Here is an 18,242-nt window from a genome sequence, read left to right as displayed (position 1 = left end):
ACCAAGCGCAGTCGTATCCCTATCGTGAAAGTTCGTTGGGAGTCCAAGCGCGGAGCCGAGTTTACATGGGAAAGGGAAGATCAAATGAAGATCAAGTACCCGCACCTGTTCTCTGCGCAACCTACTTCGAGATAAATTTCGGGACGAAATTTCTTAAAGTAGGGGAGACTGTAACATCTGCCCCGATCCGACCCGACCCAGGTACCCGTTTCTCTGACCCGATCTCTTTCTTTTATGATTTAATATTTATTTATACTTATATTTTACTTTTAATAATAATATACTTTTCCTTCCCGCCTCTTTCTCTCTCTTTCCTTCCGCCGTCCCGTCCCTCTCCTTCTCTCTTTCCGCCTTCTTTTCCCTCTTGTCGCCGTCCCGCCCTTACGCCTTGTTTCCCTCTTTTTCTTCTAACTCTTTGCTTGTCCTTTGTTCCTTCCCGCCTAAGGTTGTCTGCGCAGCTCCACGCACCAGACCCCTTACAAGGAATCCTGCGTGAAGACCACCTGTTTCAGCGATACGCGAGACGAACTCTTCTCGCAGCGCGTTAAGAATTGTAATTCTTCTCGCAGTGCGCGAAGGACGGGAGTTCTTCCCGCGACGCGCTAAGGATTTGTAGTTCTTCTTGCAGCGCGCTAAGAATCGTAGTTCATCCCTCGACGCGCGAAGAATTATAGTTCTTCCCGCGGCGCGCTAGGAATTTTAGTTCCTCCCGCGGCGCGCTAAGAAATGTGACTCTTCCCGCGGCGCGCTTAGAAATGGTAGTTCTTTCCGCGACGCGTTAAGGTTAGTTCTGTCTGCCTTCGCGCTCGCGCTCTCTTGACCTTCTGTGTCTGCCTTCGCGCCTTAGCCTTCTCGCGCTGAATCCTTTGAGTTTTCTTCTGTTTAATCTAGCCTTTTGCTTTTGTGTTGTCTTATCTTTTGAGCTGTTGACCTAATCTGCTTTATGTCTGAAAAGTTACTTTCGGCGCAGCATGCGCACCAACCCCATTGGTTGACAGAAAAAGTGACTAACATAATCTTTTGAGAATCTGCTTTTGCCATGCTTGACCAGTACTTTATCTGTCCTCTCCCATGCCTTTTTCTGAATCCTGTCAGCCTTTTCTCTTTTTCCCTGCTACCATATCTTTTGATATCTTTACTTTTCAGAACTTTTTACTGTTGATATCTTTTCTTTTACTTTTGGAGATCTTTTCTAGGGTTTGTGTCCCCTAGGGTTTGCCTATATATAGTACTATTTTCTTAACACTTCACACACTACACTTATTCTCTTCCTCCCTTTTGCTCTCTGCCGTTGTTCTTCAGCCGCCTCCCTCCTCTCTTGCCTCCGTCTTCCTCCCTGTTCTGCCCCGTTTTCCGGTAATATATTATATAACTTACTTATTAATTATGCTAACTTATAATCAAGACTTAAAACCAATCATTAAAACAACAATCTTATTTATAGGTTAACTTGTGCTTGTTTAAAGTTGGTTCTTGCTTTATCTTACACCGCATCGTTTATCAAGTGAGTAATCTCGTACCTAATCCCTTTTTGCTTTTAATGTTTTGGGATGTTCATGTGTTCATACAAACTTAGAGTCTTAAACTTGTTTATGAACTTTAGTCGCGCAGTATCCCATGTGTTGAGGACGTAGACTTGGCTGTTTATTTGTATGTGTGGATCATTAACCGTCTTGTCGGTCTATTCCGCAGTTTTCATGGTACCATTAGATGAACACGGGAGAACTATCGTTTATGATTTTCTCTTTTGTTACACTTGCACAGTTAGTCTTGTTTGTGAGCTCAATTGTGAGCACTGGCAGTCTTGTCTCATAGAGTTGGTCCCGATCTGATTACACCCTTGTTGAAACCCAGACATACACATGTTGCGCGCAGATTTTATTGTTATCTATGTATTGTATTAAACTTGATTTCTCACCAACACGCAAGTGTTTGACGTTTATTTTAACACATGTTCAGGTTTGCAGTAGCTGTTTTGGAGCTTGTGGACACCTAGGAAGTTTTCTTTATTTTTTTGACCTAGATTAAAATGTATCAAGACAAGTTATTGCTGTTCGAATATTATGATTTATAATACATTGATTTATGTTGGTTTATTTATATCTTATGAATACGTTGCGCATGCGTGGATGAATGTATTTATTAAATATTGACACCCAATAGTGTCACGAGTAATGAAACAATATGTGGCGCCCCGATGTATAATCCGCCTTTGGTCGGGGTGTTACATCAGGTGTAACCAAGCTTGTACTAGACGGGCTTGTTGGAGCATTTTCAACAATCGGTACTTCATCATCTTCTTCACCCCCGTCACCACTTGAATTCGTAGAGTTTGATCCAGGGCTCGACCCGATGTTTTCGGTATTAACGATTCCTTTTCCGGTGTCAATTTCATCACCAAAGTTAACCCAAAACATACCTGGTGATCGATCCTGCTCGTCGACTATTTCGGTACTTTTATCCCAATTCCAACCTTGTTTTTCATCAAAATCCGTGTCACCCGCTCGACTCACAACAATTTTTCTAGTCGATGGATTGTATAAACCTTTCTCGCTTCAGAGATAAACTAAACGAGTCGAACGATCGTCTAATTTCTTAATATTTCCCACAACTATTTTTGAATACACAACACATCCAAAAACTTTAAGAAATCTAAGATCCGGTTTCTTTCGCTTTAACATCTCATACGGTGTTTGTCTTTTAACGCTCGAGTTGGAATTTTATTAATCACGTCGGTCGAATGCCTCACCGCTTCTCCCCACATATAATTCGGAACTTGTCTCGCTTTTAATATACTCCGAGTCATATCCAATATTGTGCGGTTCCGCCTCTCCACGACACCGTTTTGTTGTGGTGTATATGGAGCGGTTAAATGCCGAATAAAACCTTCGTTTTCAGAGAACCGATTGAATTCACGAGAGGTAAATTCTCCCCCTCGATCGGTTCGAAATGTCTTAATTTTCTCACTATTTTCCGCTTCCACCATGACTTTAAATCGCTTGAAGGTATCAATCGCTTCGCTTTTTTCCTTCAACAAAAAAGTCCACATGAAACTTGAAAAATCATCTATCAAGACGAACACATACCTATTTCCAGCTATGGTACTAGGAGTAATGGGCCCGCATAAATCTCCATGGATTAGTTCCAAGGCTCGGGTTGCTCTAAAAGTCGCCGACTTCGGAAACGGTTTCCTCGTTTGCTTCCCGACTAAGCACGAGTCACAAATTTGATTTTCTTGATCAACTTTTGGCATTCCAACGACCATATTCTTTTTCATCATTTGTTTCATAGACTCGAAATTTAGGTGTCCTAGTCTCGCGTGCCAAAGCCAGTTCTCGTTATCAATCCGGGCTTGTAAACACACGGGTTTCCCCGTCTTTAATTTAATCGTATAAAGACGATTCTTGGATCGAGTAACCCGCATCAACAATTTTCCTTGATCATCATACATCATCAAATAATCGTCTTTCATACGAATATCACAACCACTTTCTGTTGTTTGCCCAAGACTAATAATATTACTTTGTAAACTAGGAATATAATAAATGTCAGTCAGTAATTGTTGCTCCCCCATTTTACCGACTAGCAATATCGACCCTTTCCCGCAAATATCGACGTAAGACCCATCTCCAAATTTAACTTTGCCACCAACACGCTTATTTAATTCAGAGAAAAAAGATACATTACCCGTCATATGGTTGCTCGCACCGTTATCCAAATACCACAAGTCTTGTTCATCCGAACCACCCTCGTAATCTTTTGGTATAACCTTCTGTTCATTCAAGTACACTGTTTCTTGAACACACTGCACCATATAGAGGGACGGGTCGTTTTCTTTTGCGTCGGCCAAATTTGCTTGTTTTTCTTTCCTCCGTTCCGGACACCTCGAGACGAAGTGACCAAATTCATCACAACGAAAGCATTGAACTTCCGAGTAATCCTTTTTAACCTTTCGTTTATCCCCTTCATTGGACCCTTCTTGTGAACCACGGTTCTGATTGCCACGTCCACCACCACGTCCATTACCACGCCCTCGGTTCGAACCTTTCCCACGACTCCTTCTTGATTCGCGTGAAACCTGCCTCGAACTAGAAGAGGATTTAGAATGATTAAACAAAAGTTACCTTCTTCAGAACGCAACACGTGTCCTTTGATACGCTCCTCATAAGTCTTTAACCTCCCGACAACATCCTCAAAACCGACTGTTTTAAGGTCTAACACTTGCTCGAGGGATGCTACAACTTGGATAAACCGGCTCGGTAGGCTTGTGAAGAATTTCTGAACTAGCTTCCTTTCTTCATACGGTTGTCCAAGTGTGGTTGCTTTAGAGGAGATCGCGGTTATTCTCGAGGCATACTCGTCAATTGTTTCGGTTTCTTTCATCATCAAACCGTCAAATTTACTTATTAACGTATGAAGTCTAGCATCCTTCACACGTTCCGCGCCCATATTTCTTGACTTTATGGCATCCCACATCTCTTTTGCCAATTTAAAATTACCGATTTGAAGTATCTGTTCATCGGGAATCGACTGAAACAGAAGCGCCTTCACGATGTTATTTTTCTTCGCGTCATTAGAGCCTGGGTCAATTACATCCCAAACTCCATGAATCCCAAAAATAACCTCCATGTGCATACTCCAACTCGTGTAGTTCGTTTTTGTCAAACGCGGACACTGAAACGATCCGAAGGTTGTCTCTTTACCCGTTTGGTTCGCGCCACTCATCTTGTTTCTACGGCTATAAGATTTTGAAAAATCCCTTGGTGTAACTGGTTCAATTTTTCCAGCCTACACGATTAAACCCGATTCCGAATCTAAACCGAGCACGCCTTTCAGTTTCAAAGAAACACAGCCCGATCTCTTAATAGAATATATATATTCAAAATAAGAACTTTTGTCCTTTTGTGACCTAATTAAAAAGAACCTTAAAAAAAAGGTTTGGTGAGCCACTTCGAGACTTCCGACCACTTGATTGAAATCACGGAACACCGATCGTCCACCGATCAAAAAACAACTCAATCAACTCAATCGTCCACCAATCCAAAGACAACTTAAACCCGTGACCTCAACTCAAGCCACCGTTCGTCGCCGTTGCCGTGTACCGTTCCGCCGTTTGGAGTACACAACCGCACACTGATTGCTTGATCTGCCGAGCCGCCGAGGTACAATTGCAGATTGCCGACGACGACCGATGTTTGCTGCTGCTTGCCGGTTGAAGTTCCCACACGCCACAGGTTACTCCGACCTTGCACAGGTCCGACTTTCACACCGGTTCCCAGGTATTTCGAACGCTCTGATACCAATTAAAGGAATTGGTACCAAGTATCGAACACGAACTCGAAACACAAAACCAAATACAAACCCAGACACGTTTGTTATTATTGAGAAACTTCACAAAACTCAATTGCTCAGATTACAATCTCTAAACCCCAAAGCATGGGTATTTATAATCTAACCTATCACGTTTAGACTACAATTAGGATTGCTAAATAATAGGACCTGATAATTATACTAACAATTAAATTTGAGCACATTTAATTGTTTATAGTTATCCACTCCTTAAACCATGTTACTTTGCCTTGCACGCCAAGTAACGCTCTTGACCCGAAATTCCCAACAAAGTTATGGTATGTTTTCCAAGTATTTATACACCTCTTTGTTAAGATCCCACCCAAACCATAAAGCCTGCCACCATCATCAACACAAAACAAAATAACTTTTGCTAATCATTTTATTCATCGATGTCTACTCAACAACAGACCCATGATCATGAACAACTACTTCTTATAACTTTTGCTATCTTTATAGGACACTCACTCTCTTTATCCCATCTCTACAAGCCCACAACAATTCACTCTCCAAAAAGCTATTACAAGCTCAAGAACACATCAATGAGCTTTACTCACGGCGAAAAGAGGATTCAAAGGCCAATGCAAGGGTGGTTGAGATGTTCGCCAGCCACCGGCACACGTGGCAGCAGGAGGAGAAGCGTATGCTCTGCCAGATCAATGATAATGTTGAAGAGATTGCCAGTTTGAAGGCTAAAGTTGAGGATCTTGAAATTATGGTTTATGGGTTGAAGAAAGAAGTGAGTGAGAGAGAGATGAGTTGTTGAGTTTTGTGGCGAATGGGGGTTCGGATGAAGTGGTTAATAATAATAATAATATTAATGAAGGTGGTGGTGTTGTGGGAGATTATTATATGAAAAGAGGGTTTCATAATGTGGATGATGGGCATAACATGTTTGATCATTTGGAGGTTTCCGAGTCTCGGGTTTCGAAGTTTTTAGCAGAAAGATCAAATCTTTGGCAGGTTTGTTGAATCTTGTTATATTGCTTTGTAATAATGTAGCATGTTTAGTGGTAAGCATATTTGTTTTGAAAGATGAAGTCTTTATTAAGCACAGGGTGGTTGTATTGGATGCACATAGATGTAAAACTCAACATTGTGGTTAGTTGTGTGTTTGGATGATGAACAACTGTTTTTCAGCTTAGTGGCGGTGATTGGTTTCAATCAATGGCAGTTTTTGGGTTATAGATGAAAGTTAGACCACTTCATTAATGGCAGCTAATGCCGATGAATGTGTCGTATTTGTTGACTTTTTATGACGCAAACTGAATTCATGAGCCGGTTTAGTTGAACTTCTTTAGTTCTTTTACGATCCTTGTGGTAGTTAGAGCGTTTAGATTGTTAAAATATTGTGTTAGTTGTAAGGTATCTTAGGTAGTGGTTAACCCAAGTTAAGTCAAATTGTGCTGAAATGTTGAAAGAGGCAAGATTATTTTTTATTACACTAAAAGCCAAAAGATTTGTGCTTTTGCATGCCTACATTCTTTCTATGTGCATACACTCTTTTGATTCTCAAAAAAGTTGAATTTGAACTTTGGAAGTCAAACCGAGTATGCTTTTAAGATTTCCCGTTCGCCAACGAACTTAATAAGATAATCTTGAATGATTCTCTAGAACGTAATGATATGTTTGTAAACTAAATTATTGATGACCAATATGAATCTTTTTTGCAGGGTGTACAGTATGAATCTGTTGAACCAGTTCATGATTTTAAGCATTGCGTGACAAGGTACACTCTTTAGATACGTGTGTTTCTGAAAGCATGCGTCTTTTGAAATATTGAATGAAAATGTTTATTTATTGGTTAGGAGAGAGTCCCCTTGGAAGGTGGATGGTGATTCATCCGGGGTTTCTGCCAAACTGAAACTCCTTGAGCAAGAGCTACAAAATTTGGAAAATATTAGTGCGAATGATTTGTCAAAAGTTCCATCATCAATGAAAAAACAGGCAAAAAGATATCAAGCTCTTGGAAAAATTGATGATTTATGCAGAAGAATGGTACCAACTCGACTCTATTTTCTTGCTAATTGCTATATATATACAAATAACATATAAGTTATCGGTTGGGATCATTTTAGAATTTCCAAATAGTTTAAGAACTCTTTGCAACCAATCATTTTATTTATTTTACATAATATTGAGGGTAGATTTGTCAATTACTACATGTAAACTTGTGATTATATATATGTTATCACCAATTTACATATAATAAATGATAATGATAAAACTACCCTTGAATAGTATTAAACAAATAAAATGATTGTTTGTTAGGAGTTCTTGAAGTTTTTAAAAGTTTTTGGAGTTATGGACAATTGGTGATGAAATTTTTTAGTGTTTCTGAGAAACAGTTATTGGTTCCATATGTCAGCAGGAGAATGATCCTTGTGAACCAAATGCGAGTTCGGAGTTTAGAACACGCAGACAAACCGAGTTCTTGCTGGAAGCATTGCGACTTCAGCAACGGGCATCAGAAACAGTGCAGAAATGGATAGCATTACAAACAGAAACAGGGACAGGTTTATCTTATTTATTGAAATCATCTGGTGGAAGGGCGTGCACGATTGGCCAGTAGGCTCTCGTTGAGTTCCATAAGAAACAATTTCAGGGATATTCAGAGAAATTTAGAGATATGGTTAGCAAGAATTATTAGAGATGCTGAAGAGATTTTGGCAAGTGACGGCAAACAGTATTATACATCAGTACATGCTCTTTTGGCCTAGTTGCTGATTGCGTTTAAAATAACAGATTGTTGACCTACTTTTTGCATGCAAATGTGCAGTGGATTAGTTGTGGATACTCTGTATTTTATTTTTGATTTTACAGCATAAAGATTTTAAAACAAACTAACTCACATGCAAAACCTGTGTTTTTATGGCTTTTTTTAGCTTCAAAAACAGCAAAAATTGAGATGCTTGAGTCCAAATAGAAAGTTCATGATAGGCAAAATGAAACAAGCCTGAATTTAGCAGTTTTGATGAAACAATATTTGTGTTTACCTGTTGATTAAACAGTTTGATCCATCAACCAATTTGAAATTATTGCAGAAAAATAGAAAATATATTCGTGTTGACCTCGTCAACTCATTTAACCTACAACTAATCGCCAACACATTTACGATCTTCCCAACATGTTTGGCTCGCTTAGATGAATGAGTTACTCATATTATGTTCAGGTTACACGATTTTTTTTAAGTGTGTTCGAGTCGCATTATGTTTACATTACACTATTTTTATGTGCGTGTTCAATTTGCTTTGAATAAACAAAGCAAAATGTGCACAAAACAAAACAAAGTCTAGCTAAAATCCAACAATTTCATTTCCAATCAAATACCATATCCATAACTGGACCTGGTACACTTTAGGAGCCACATAACATAAAAGTCACCAACAACTTAAGCATAAAAACATTCATATTTCATACTGCATAATATTAGCTGTAACTCACGCGGTGGCCGCAGCAGCATCAGCTTCAATCAATTGTTTCACCTTGGTGATATAGTCGGTCATCGCTTCCTCCTTGGATTTCGCTGCAAACAGTAAACACATCAAATACAACAACTTGACATATTCAATTATTATGTATAAGTCCACATGTTCCAACAATAACAATACCTTCAACAGCCTTCCAAGCATCCCATTTAGCCTTCCCTTTCAAGTCGAATATGCCCGGACGACCTGCAAATCCAACAAAATAATTATTAATAATCAGTAATCACTTCACATCACATCACAAACAAACATGGTTAATCAGGCAACATAAAGATCCATACTTGTGTTGACTGGACCAACTGTGGCTTGCTTGAACAAGCCATACAGAATGAGCAAGTCTTCATCGGTCGGCTTCTTGGTGAGTTGCTTAACTTTCTCAGCATGCTCATCAAATTCCTCCTGTAATACATAAATCATCCTTTATTAACTAGATTCATTAATCTATTCTTTTGCCCCAAGTATACAAACATGTTTCCCCAAATTTTAATTCATAAGATAGCATATTATAGAGGTGCAAACGAGCCGAGCCACTCACGAGCTACTCGCTTGGATCGATAGAAAGCTCGAAACGAGCAGCACTTTTTCGAGTCGTCAGGTTGTCTATTTTTTATTTTTATTTTTTTCAAAATGTCCAACTCAAATCCAGTCGATTCCTCTACTTAATAATCATCACCCGATGAGATTTTCAACCAGCAAGATTTTGCCACGCGTCAGGGAAAAAAAAAGATGGAAGCAAAAAAAATCTAAACTAGAAGCCAAAAAAACATCATCGGGTTTACAGAATCTCGTCGGGACGCCTAAAAAATTCCATTTTTCAAAAAATTGGGGACCTTGAAGGGATATTGACATGTGGCATAACCTGGTTGGTTGAAAATCCACTCGGGTGACTATTACTGAAAGCTACTCAAGCTCGGATCAATTAAAAGCTCGAAAGGAACCAAGCCTCAAATAAATCAACCCCGAGCTTGAGCCTTGTATTTTATAGTTTTAACTCTTTTAAACTTCTATGTATTAGCTTCCACTTCACTACTAAGCTTTTGGCTTGTTTAAGGTACTACACAAGCTCAGGCCCAATACATTAATTATTAATAAATAATAAACGAGCGGAACCCAAATCGACGGAAAGCGATTAACTTCTACTATGAACAAGATCAGATCTGTTATAGGAACTGATCAGATCTAATATAATAATTGATTGATAAATAAATGAAATTTTCATGTGGGATTAACTAATTAGGACTGAAAACGATCAAATTGCAGTAAATAAGAAAGAAAAGAAATCAATTGATTGAAGAGAAGAGAAGAGAAGAGAATACCTGCAAACCCATTTCTTGATCAAGAATCAAACAATTGAGTGGGTATTGACGATAGTGATGTGTGCGGGATAAGTGAGTTATTGTTACTCTATTTATAGATACGTATAGTTGGTTGTTTCGGCGGAGAATTCTAGGATAATAATGCTATCTAAGTTTGGAAGGCTTTACAATTACAGCCCTTAACTTTTTAATTTAGCTTTTTCAATTAATTATCATACATTTATAGCCCTCTGGTGTAAAAGTAAAACCACGGATTTTTATGCTTTGAGCATTCGTGGCATTCTGAAGATGAATTAAGTATTTGAGGTTCCTAAAGTGGAGCAGAAGACAAACGTGTTTCAAGTTATATGTGTTTACTTGATGTGTTTGTGAAGGGCAATGAATGATATGGTGTTTAACCAAAAATAAGTGTAGATCAAAAGCATGGTGAGCCTTATAAAAACTTTGGTTTCTTTGGGTCCGAAATCAGGCAAGCACGGAGACAATCATGTGAGAGAGGTGTCGGGCTTTTAGCATATAAAGGGAGACGGGTATTATTGTATGCAGATGTAATAAAATCCAGCTGTTATTTATTTTGTGTTGTCCCCTATTTGTATACGTTATCGGGCGGTTATGATGTGCTTAATTGATTACTAACTTGATATACTGTTTGGTGTGGTGGTTAATGAAATATTTTTTGTTGATTGTTTAAAAAAAAAGAATATGTGGATTTCATTTTAATTCATTTAATAATATACATTGTACTTTAAGTTATAAATAGGGGAAATACCAAAATGTCATTTTTATAAAGTAGAAAATGTCTATTTAAGTGCCTTCAACTTCTTCATCATCTTCTTTTATTTTTTTAAATGTCCATCTCAAATTCAGATGATTCCTCTGATTAATAATCATCACCTGATGAGATTTTTTATCAATAAAATTATGTGTCGCGTAAAAAAAAATCTATGCGGAAGCATAAAAAATCTCAGTGTGAGTAAAAAAAATCATCGGAAGACAGAGAATCTTGTCGGGATACGTAAAAAACATGCCGTCCCTATTTTTTTTTCAAAAAATTTAGGAGTCTCGACGGAATATTGACATTTGGCATGACCTAGTTTGTTGAAAATCTAGTCACGTAATGATTATTAAGTAGGCGGGTCGACTGGATTTGAGGTGAACATTATGAGAAATCCCCACTTAAATGAACAAAATATTTATTTTAACTAGTTAACTGAACATTTTGTTTGTTTTCCCTTATGTATATACAAAGTCGTGTTTCCTACATCAAAATCATGGCCATTGTCGTTCAAGAAAAAAAATCATGTCTACAAACAAATGCTTCTATTATCTCGATTATTGCGTCGTGTGTTTGTTGGAACTAACCTTGTATTTTGGGTGAGATTAAAAAATTGGATGTGTTTTCGAGTTTTTAATGTTGTATACAAGTTAAAGGGCCATTTCCATTGTAAATAATCTCGTATTCAACGAAAAACTGAATATGTATAGATTTTTGATTGTTTTTTTATTCGAGAAAAAACCTGTGGATGGAATTTTCACAAAGCATCATTTATAACAATGTTTTCACTAAAGCAACATTTGTATTTTGTATTTCACTATTTTGTAACAAGCTCACATGATCTATATTTTATGCTTTAGCTTAAAAGGAAGCATTGAATTGAAAATATAGTCCAATAATATTGTTAAATGGACCCTAGAGTTTTGTTATGTACGTTATTTCTCCCGATATCTCCCTATCTACTCACTCGTTAATTTTTCAATAATAATATATCAAAAGATTTTCCGTCTTTCATAAAACATATCATTAGATGTCACAATTTATTTAAACATATGAAACATTATAAATTAAAAGTTAAAACATAAAATAGGTCTCCATAGGTTAATGCGATAAAAACGAGACCAAATTGTTTATCGGAATATGAAATAATCAAACTCATTATTCATTTTTAAGTTTGATTTAACTTAAGCTTCTCAAGAGTCAAGCATGAGTAGCTCAACCTACATACAAAATGATAAAATATTTTAATTTAATTTGACTTGATTAGTATCTCATGCCAATATCATCCCGAGTGGTTTTAAATTTTCCAAGAAAAAGCTATGATTTGTGTTTGTTATTTGCTAAATTGAAGTATTTTGTTAAATATAATATTTTAACATGATATTAATTCTTCTAACGCTATTTTAGTATAACAATAGAGTCGATAAATTTAAGAAAATTCATAATTTAATGTAAAATAACATAATTACATACATGGCTTCTTGACTGTATAACATACCATCGTTTTCTTGTTATGTAGCATTACATAATATAATATAACATGGTTCTTGTCAGTTCATTTTTATGACACAAAATAACATGAACATAATATGATTTTTTACTCTCGAGGCTATTTGAAACAAACGATGCATGAGGGTGTAATTATCAAATGTTGTAAACTTGAGGGTTATCTGGAGATGAAAGTATAAAGAATGAAACATGGAATGGAAGTATCAAGTATAAAGATTAAAGAATGAAACAGCTAAGCATATTCTGGTGAGTTAATGGCCATTTTCGTCCCTGTGGTTTGCTACTTTCGTCACTTCAGTCCAAAATTTGTATTTTTGTCAATTTAGTCCTCATAGTTTTAAATATTAGCCAATTACATCCTATCCGTCTAACGGCATCCAGCTATGCCGTTAGTTTAAGGGTATTTTTGTCTTTCTCCTTTTTATTTTGAGTTATTGGTCATTTTCGTCCCTGTGGTTTGATACTTTTGCCAATTCAGTCCAAAGTTTGAAATTTTGTTAATTTAAGTCAGTTTTTTTCTATAACCCTAGAGAGCATTATCCAAGCCCAAAACAAGTCTGCATTTACTCTGTCGACAACAGTAATCATACCCCCTCCTCTCGTATTTAGTTTCTAAATGGTTCCTAAACTCTCCCCCATGGTGGAATTCAATGTTAAAGTGGTCAAAGCAATTCCGTGAAACCGAATTGTACGGAAAAAACTAAAAATCGTTTCTTTGATGAATGCATAATATTTAGGGTTTAGAGATTAACATATCATAACGAAAATCTGGGTCGTAATCAACTATTATACATTAATCAACAAAACAATTTTTAGTTTTTTGTGTATAATTCGATTTCAGGGAATTACCTTGACCACTTTACCATTGAATTCCACCATGGAGAAGATTTTAGGAAATGTCTAGAAACTAAATATAAGGGAGGGGGGGGGGTATGATTACTGTTGTCAACAGAGTAAATGCATACCAGTATTTGAGGTTGCTCGATGGTTTTGGGCTTGAATTATGCTCTTTAGGGTTATAAACAAAAAACATAAAAAATAAAAAAAACTGAATTAAACTGAACATTAAATTGACAAATTTTCAAACTTTGAACTGAATTGGCAAAGATATCAAACCACAGGGACTAAAATGACCATTAACTCAAAATTAAAAGGAGAAAGACAAAAATACCCTTAAACTAACGGCATAGCTGGATGCCGTTAGACGGATGGGATGTAATTGGCTAAAATTTAAAACTATGAGGACTAAATTGACAAAATAAAAAATTTTGGACTGAAGTGGCGAAAGTAGCAAACCACAGGGACGAAAATGGCCATTAACTCTATTCTGGTTTACAAACTTGTAATTGCGTGCATATGACGCAAAACATGTGGTTGGTTGCCAAGTTGCCATCCCGCCAAATATAAAGGCTTTTAAGGGGATCTAGTATACAATTATAGTGAATTCACATATCTGCCATCATTGTTAAATTAGTATCTCATATAATTCAGAAAATCAAAATAGTTTTATGATATATATTATAAGTTTATAACTTAAAAAAAATATTTTTATCAATATAAAAGTGATTGCAATTGGCCTTCTAGTTCAATTACATGGAAGTGATAGTTAACAGGGTTGCAAACGAACACGAACAAAACCTTCTTTATATTTGTTTCTTAAGGAAATAATGTGTTCACGAACACTTAACGAACGAGATTTTATGTCCGTGTTCAATCATTAAGGAAATGAATGTGTTTACACGAACGATTCACAGACACAACGGCGTAGCCAAGAGATTGAAACGGTGTATTCATCAACGTGAATAATGATAAAGGAAATGAGAAGAATGCAAAAAAAAGAAAAAAAAAAGTTTCAATATGGTTTCCTACTTTCCTATTTTGTGTTAGGGGTAATAAATAAAAGAATATAATATAAAATGTTAAGATAAAATAAATAAATTAATGTACAAAAAACCTAATTTAATAAACAACATATACAAACGAGCATGAACAGAGACATTCATGAACACATTACCAGATGTTCATGAACATAATTGAACGAGCATGAGCCATGTTTATGCTCGTTTGTTTAACTAATCAAACGAAATTTCTTGATCATGCAGGTTCATTTATTAAACAAACAAACATAAACGAACTTTTCATCGAACAGTTCACAATCTGTTCGCTGAACGTTTGGTTCATTTACAGCCGTAATGGTTAAGGTTTGAGACATGTGGTCTCATGTTCGAAACCTGACTTAAGGGGTTTTCCCATAATTGTGGAGTTCCTCCTTGATGGTGTTCCTAATTTTTTATGAGAGTCAGGTCTGGAGCGTCAAAATTAATATGGATGGTTGACATAAAATTCACTCGGGTATTGGGGGTAATTCAAACACTGTTAGAAATATAAAAAAATGATTCCTATATATTCCCTATACTTCGAGCGACAGTTAGAAAATTTATTTAAAAACTCATTTAACATAAACAGATTCCTGTTAAACAGTTCATAAACAATTCATTGAACATTTGATTCGTTTTAAACCTTAAATGTTAATTAGTGTTTCATATAATTATAGACATCAAAATATAGTGTAATGATATGCGATTATAAAAAAAGAAAAAACAAAAAAAAAGGCACGTTAAAATTCCAACAGATTCTTTATACTTCGAGCGGCGGCTAGAAATTTTACTTTTTTCTACATTTATGATATAAGAGTATTCATAGCCATCCCAATCTTCATACTTTTAATTATACAAAAAATTACTATAATTTCCTCTTTTAATTCAACTAAATAATATTTTCTATACACTTGTTTTTATATTTTAACTCTCCTCCACTCAATCACTATAAAAAAGTATTAAAAACTTAAGGTTGAACAATGTTATCCCAAATATACTAGGGCAGTAATCAAACCGAACCGATCTCGGGTGAACTTGGGCTCGAGTTCTTCGTTAACTTTATCAAGCTGAAAAATCAAGCTAAATTAGCAAGCTCGGCTCGACGAGATAATTTATAACATGCTTTATTCTTTTATAATGTTTTAAAGTTTGAGTGACATAATATATGTATAATTTTTATTATTTTGGTATGCTATTATTATTATATATTAAAATTTTTGGTTTAATATAAACGAGCCACCGAGTCGAGCCAACCTTGTTTATAACTAGGAGCTCGAGCTAAGGGGCGATTAAGGGAAATAGAAGATCAATTACATTTTGTATAAACGAAAAAGAGAGTTTACTCAAATTAATTGATATCTTCTATTTCCCTTAGTCGCTCCTTAAGGTTGTATGCTATGGTGGGGGGCTTCGAAGCCCCTCCACAGTGCCATGTGGGCACAGGGGGGCATCGAAGCCCTAGGGCATAATGCCCCTCTATGGTGAGGGCGGCTTCGAAGCCCAACCTTTTTTTTTCATAAAACAAAAAAACTAATACAATAATAAAAAAATACAATACTACTAAAATACAAAATAAAAATAAAAATAATACAGATAAAAATAAAAAACATACAAATAAAAAAAATATAACTACTGTTCGTCGTCCTCGTTTGCATATTTGGCCAATATCTTTGCTTTTCTTTTTTCCATCACCGCCCGCGTCACAGGATTTAACTGCGATAGATCTTTTATGAGGAGCTAGAATTCCTTTTATTGCTTTCGCTTCAAGGGAGCCTTTTGTCGTTGTTCATGCATCACATTATATTCCTTAAGCGTCGCCTTTCTTTCTTCGTGTATTTTCATGAGGTCCTCCTGTTTTTGTTTTTTAGCGTTGGCAATCTGTCACACCTTGTTGACCGATTTGCGGAAGCGTAAAACGGAAATGTAACAGACACCTCTGGTATCAACCACATTGTTTATAAAGAATAATACAAACTAGTTTACATGATTTTACATCGATCTAACTTTGTTTACAACCAGGTGATACAAACTAAATCCAGCCCGTTAAGCGACTTTACTTCTTACTAGCACACTTGCATCAATTCACCCAGCATTGATTGCAAGTCAAACACGTAGCACATTGATTTTCTAATCCAATTCAGTACCTGAAAAACATGTTAAAACGGGTCAACTACAAATAGTTGGTGAGTTTCACGAGTTTCAAGAAATCAGTTATGCGTACAACAATCATAGCTGTAAATACGCAAGTATGTACGTATGTACATTCACAAGTATGTTTGTTTGTATGTTTATGATGTAATTATGCTAAGCTACAATGAAGCCTTGACTGTTCGTGCTGCATGCATTCATTTCCCACGCTCAATCAACCACTGTGGCCCCCTTTCCGCTGACAACATGCCCCGAGTAGCTATGTCTAACACTACATAGCGTGTTTGTATAATTATGGTCATGTGCAAACTGGATAATGTCTCAGCAAACCGTGCTGGCCCCGCTTAGGTTTGTCAAACCAATAGTACTATTCACAAGCCACCGGCTCGAAGTTAATCACTGTGTTGGTGGGGACTTTTGTGTGTTAGCACTTAGATAATTCCCATCATCAAACAAGTCAGAGTATATATAGATATATGTCAACATGTTTGTCACCCCAAAAGTTCATAAAAGCAGTTTAAAAGTGGGGTCATGAAACTCACTGTTTAATAGGGATTCAGTACAGCGTCAGCTTGTAGTTCGTTTGACTCGTATCACTAACCCCTTTAATCAATATTATAATAATATTAATATTTTAATATTATTATAATCATTATGCTAGACTGGGCTGTATAACTAATCTGGGTATAGCTGGTATGCCCAGAAAGTGTCAATAGGCTTAGATTGTGATGTTGTTCAATGTCTAATACTTAAAACCAAATTTGGCTCAGTTTTCCCGTTTTCCCAGTTGGGCCAAGTTGTTCGTTTATGCGTTCAGAAAACAATTATGGGGAAGTAAGCTTGGGTAAATGTGTTGGTCAATAAAATGATTAAGTTAAAAAGAAAGATCACACATTGGGGCTCCGGATTCGCTACGGAGCCCGTTTCCGTTTATTCAGTTTGATTGAGGAGAAACGCGCACAATTTATCCAGATTGTCCAGGTTCTCATAAAAAGGTTCGTTTTTACTTAATTAACCCAAAAATATGATTTTTGACCACTCTTGGTGTTCTGATATTCCAACAGGTTCGTTAATCACGAACTTGTCGGTTTTTATCAGAATTGAATTTGTTTAATTTTCAAATTAGCATAATTAATTATCTGTTAGTCATTAAATTATGAAAATTTAGCCACTTATCAATTAAAATATGTAGATTTTTATAAAAATATTTCTGTATTTATTTACTAATTTATTAATTTATAAAAATTCATTTTATCTGCTATATTTAGCCCGAAAATCGTCCGTTTATACCAAAAAATCTCCAAAAATTTTACCAAAATTTTTATGTGATCAGAATATATCCCAAAATAACCTGGAAAAATCCCAAACTCTAAAAATCTTGCCAAATATCACTTTCTAGCAAAAAACGACTATGAAAATTCAAATAAACGCAAATACACAAAACATACTTAGGATTTTCCAAATGACCCTAAATTTTATATGTGATCAAAATATACCAAATCTGAGTTCTCCACAAAATTTCATAATTTTTCAACCATTTTAACTATTTTTCCCAAATAAACGTCCCAATTCAGTAATAAATTCGCCAAATATTCTCGGATGGTTGAAAAATTACCAAATTTGATCAGGGACTCGATGATATGGTCCCTGATGTCCCTGAAAAAGTTCATGACCTAAAAATATGCACATCACAATCGAATCCTAAACAGTCCGAATCGAGTGATTCGGTATTACTTTAGCGGTTTTGGTTCGTTTTCGCCCTTCTAATCAAGTTTTCGGG

The 18,242-nt window shown here is 36.2% G+C and overlaps 2 protein-coding genes across 2 annotated transcripts; one reads left to right on the top strand and one right to left on the bottom strand.

Moving 5' to 3' along the window:
* The first annotated feature begins 5,191 nt into the window (after positions 1-5,191).
* On the top strand, positions 5,192-8,177 carry LOC143556270 (uncharacterized). Its single transcript, XM_077045637.1, has 9 exons — positions 5,192-5,279; positions 5,549-5,627; positions 5,809-6,092; positions 6,176-6,312; positions 7,023-7,078; positions 7,158-7,347; positions 7,718-7,865; positions 7,900-8,035; positions 8,129-8,177. Exons 1-9 carry the CDS (start codon positions 5,192-5,194, stop codon positions 8,175-8,177), a joined length of 1,167 nt encoding a protein of 388 aa, XP_076901752.1.
* Positions 8,178-8,760: 583 nt separating this feature from the next.
* Positions 8,761-10,258, bottom strand: LOC143556262 (acyl-CoA-binding protein-like). Its single transcript, XM_077045632.1, has 4 exons — positions 10,154-10,258; positions 9,119-9,236; positions 8,961-9,023; positions 8,761-8,875 (listed from the first exon to the last, which is right to left on the bottom strand). The coding sequence occupies exons 1-4, from the start codon at positions 10,163-10,165 to the stop codon at positions 8,790-8,792; spliced, it is 279 nt and encodes a 92-aa protein (XP_076901747.1). The 5' UTR covers positions 10,166-10,258; the 3' UTR covers positions 8,761-8,789.
* Between the last annotated feature and the right edge of the window lie 7,984 nt (positions 10,259-18,242).

The sequence above is a fragment of the Bidens hawaiensis genome, unplaced genomic scaffold (genome assembly GCF_021521415.1).
Source record: "Bidens hawaiensis isolate Kalapana, Puna unplaced genomic scaffold, B.hawaiensis_p1.1 tig00018493_1, whole genome shotgun sequence".
NCBI lineage: Eukaryota > Viridiplantae > Streptophyta > Magnoliopsida > Asterales > Asteraceae > Bidens > Bidens hawaiensis.
Note: the sequence above shows the minus strand (reverse complement) of the source record. Positions and strands in the feature narration are given on the sequence as shown.

Coding starts and splice junctions, on each gene's coding strand:
- LOC143556270 (XM_077045637.1), top strand. CDS start 5,192: ATGTTTGCTGCTGCTTGCCGGTTGAAGTTCCCACACGCCACAGGTTAC. Junction 5,628..5,808: donor AAATTCCCAACAAAGTTATG/GTATGTTTTCCA, acceptor CTATCTTTATAG/GACACTCACTCTCTTTATCC. Junction 8,036..8,128: donor TTGGCAAGTGACGGCAAACA/GTATTATACATC, acceptor GCAAATGTGCAG/TGGATTAGTTGTGGATACTC.
- LOC143556262 (XM_077045632.1), bottom strand. Junction 9,024..9,118: donor AGTTGGTCCAGTCAACACAA/GTATGGATCTTT, acceptor TTGGATTTGCAG/GTCGTCCGGGCATATTCGAC. Junction 8,876..8,960: donor TGCTTGGAAGGCTGTTGAAG/GTATTGTTATTG, acceptor TACTGTTTGCAG/CGAAATCCAAGGAGGAAGCG.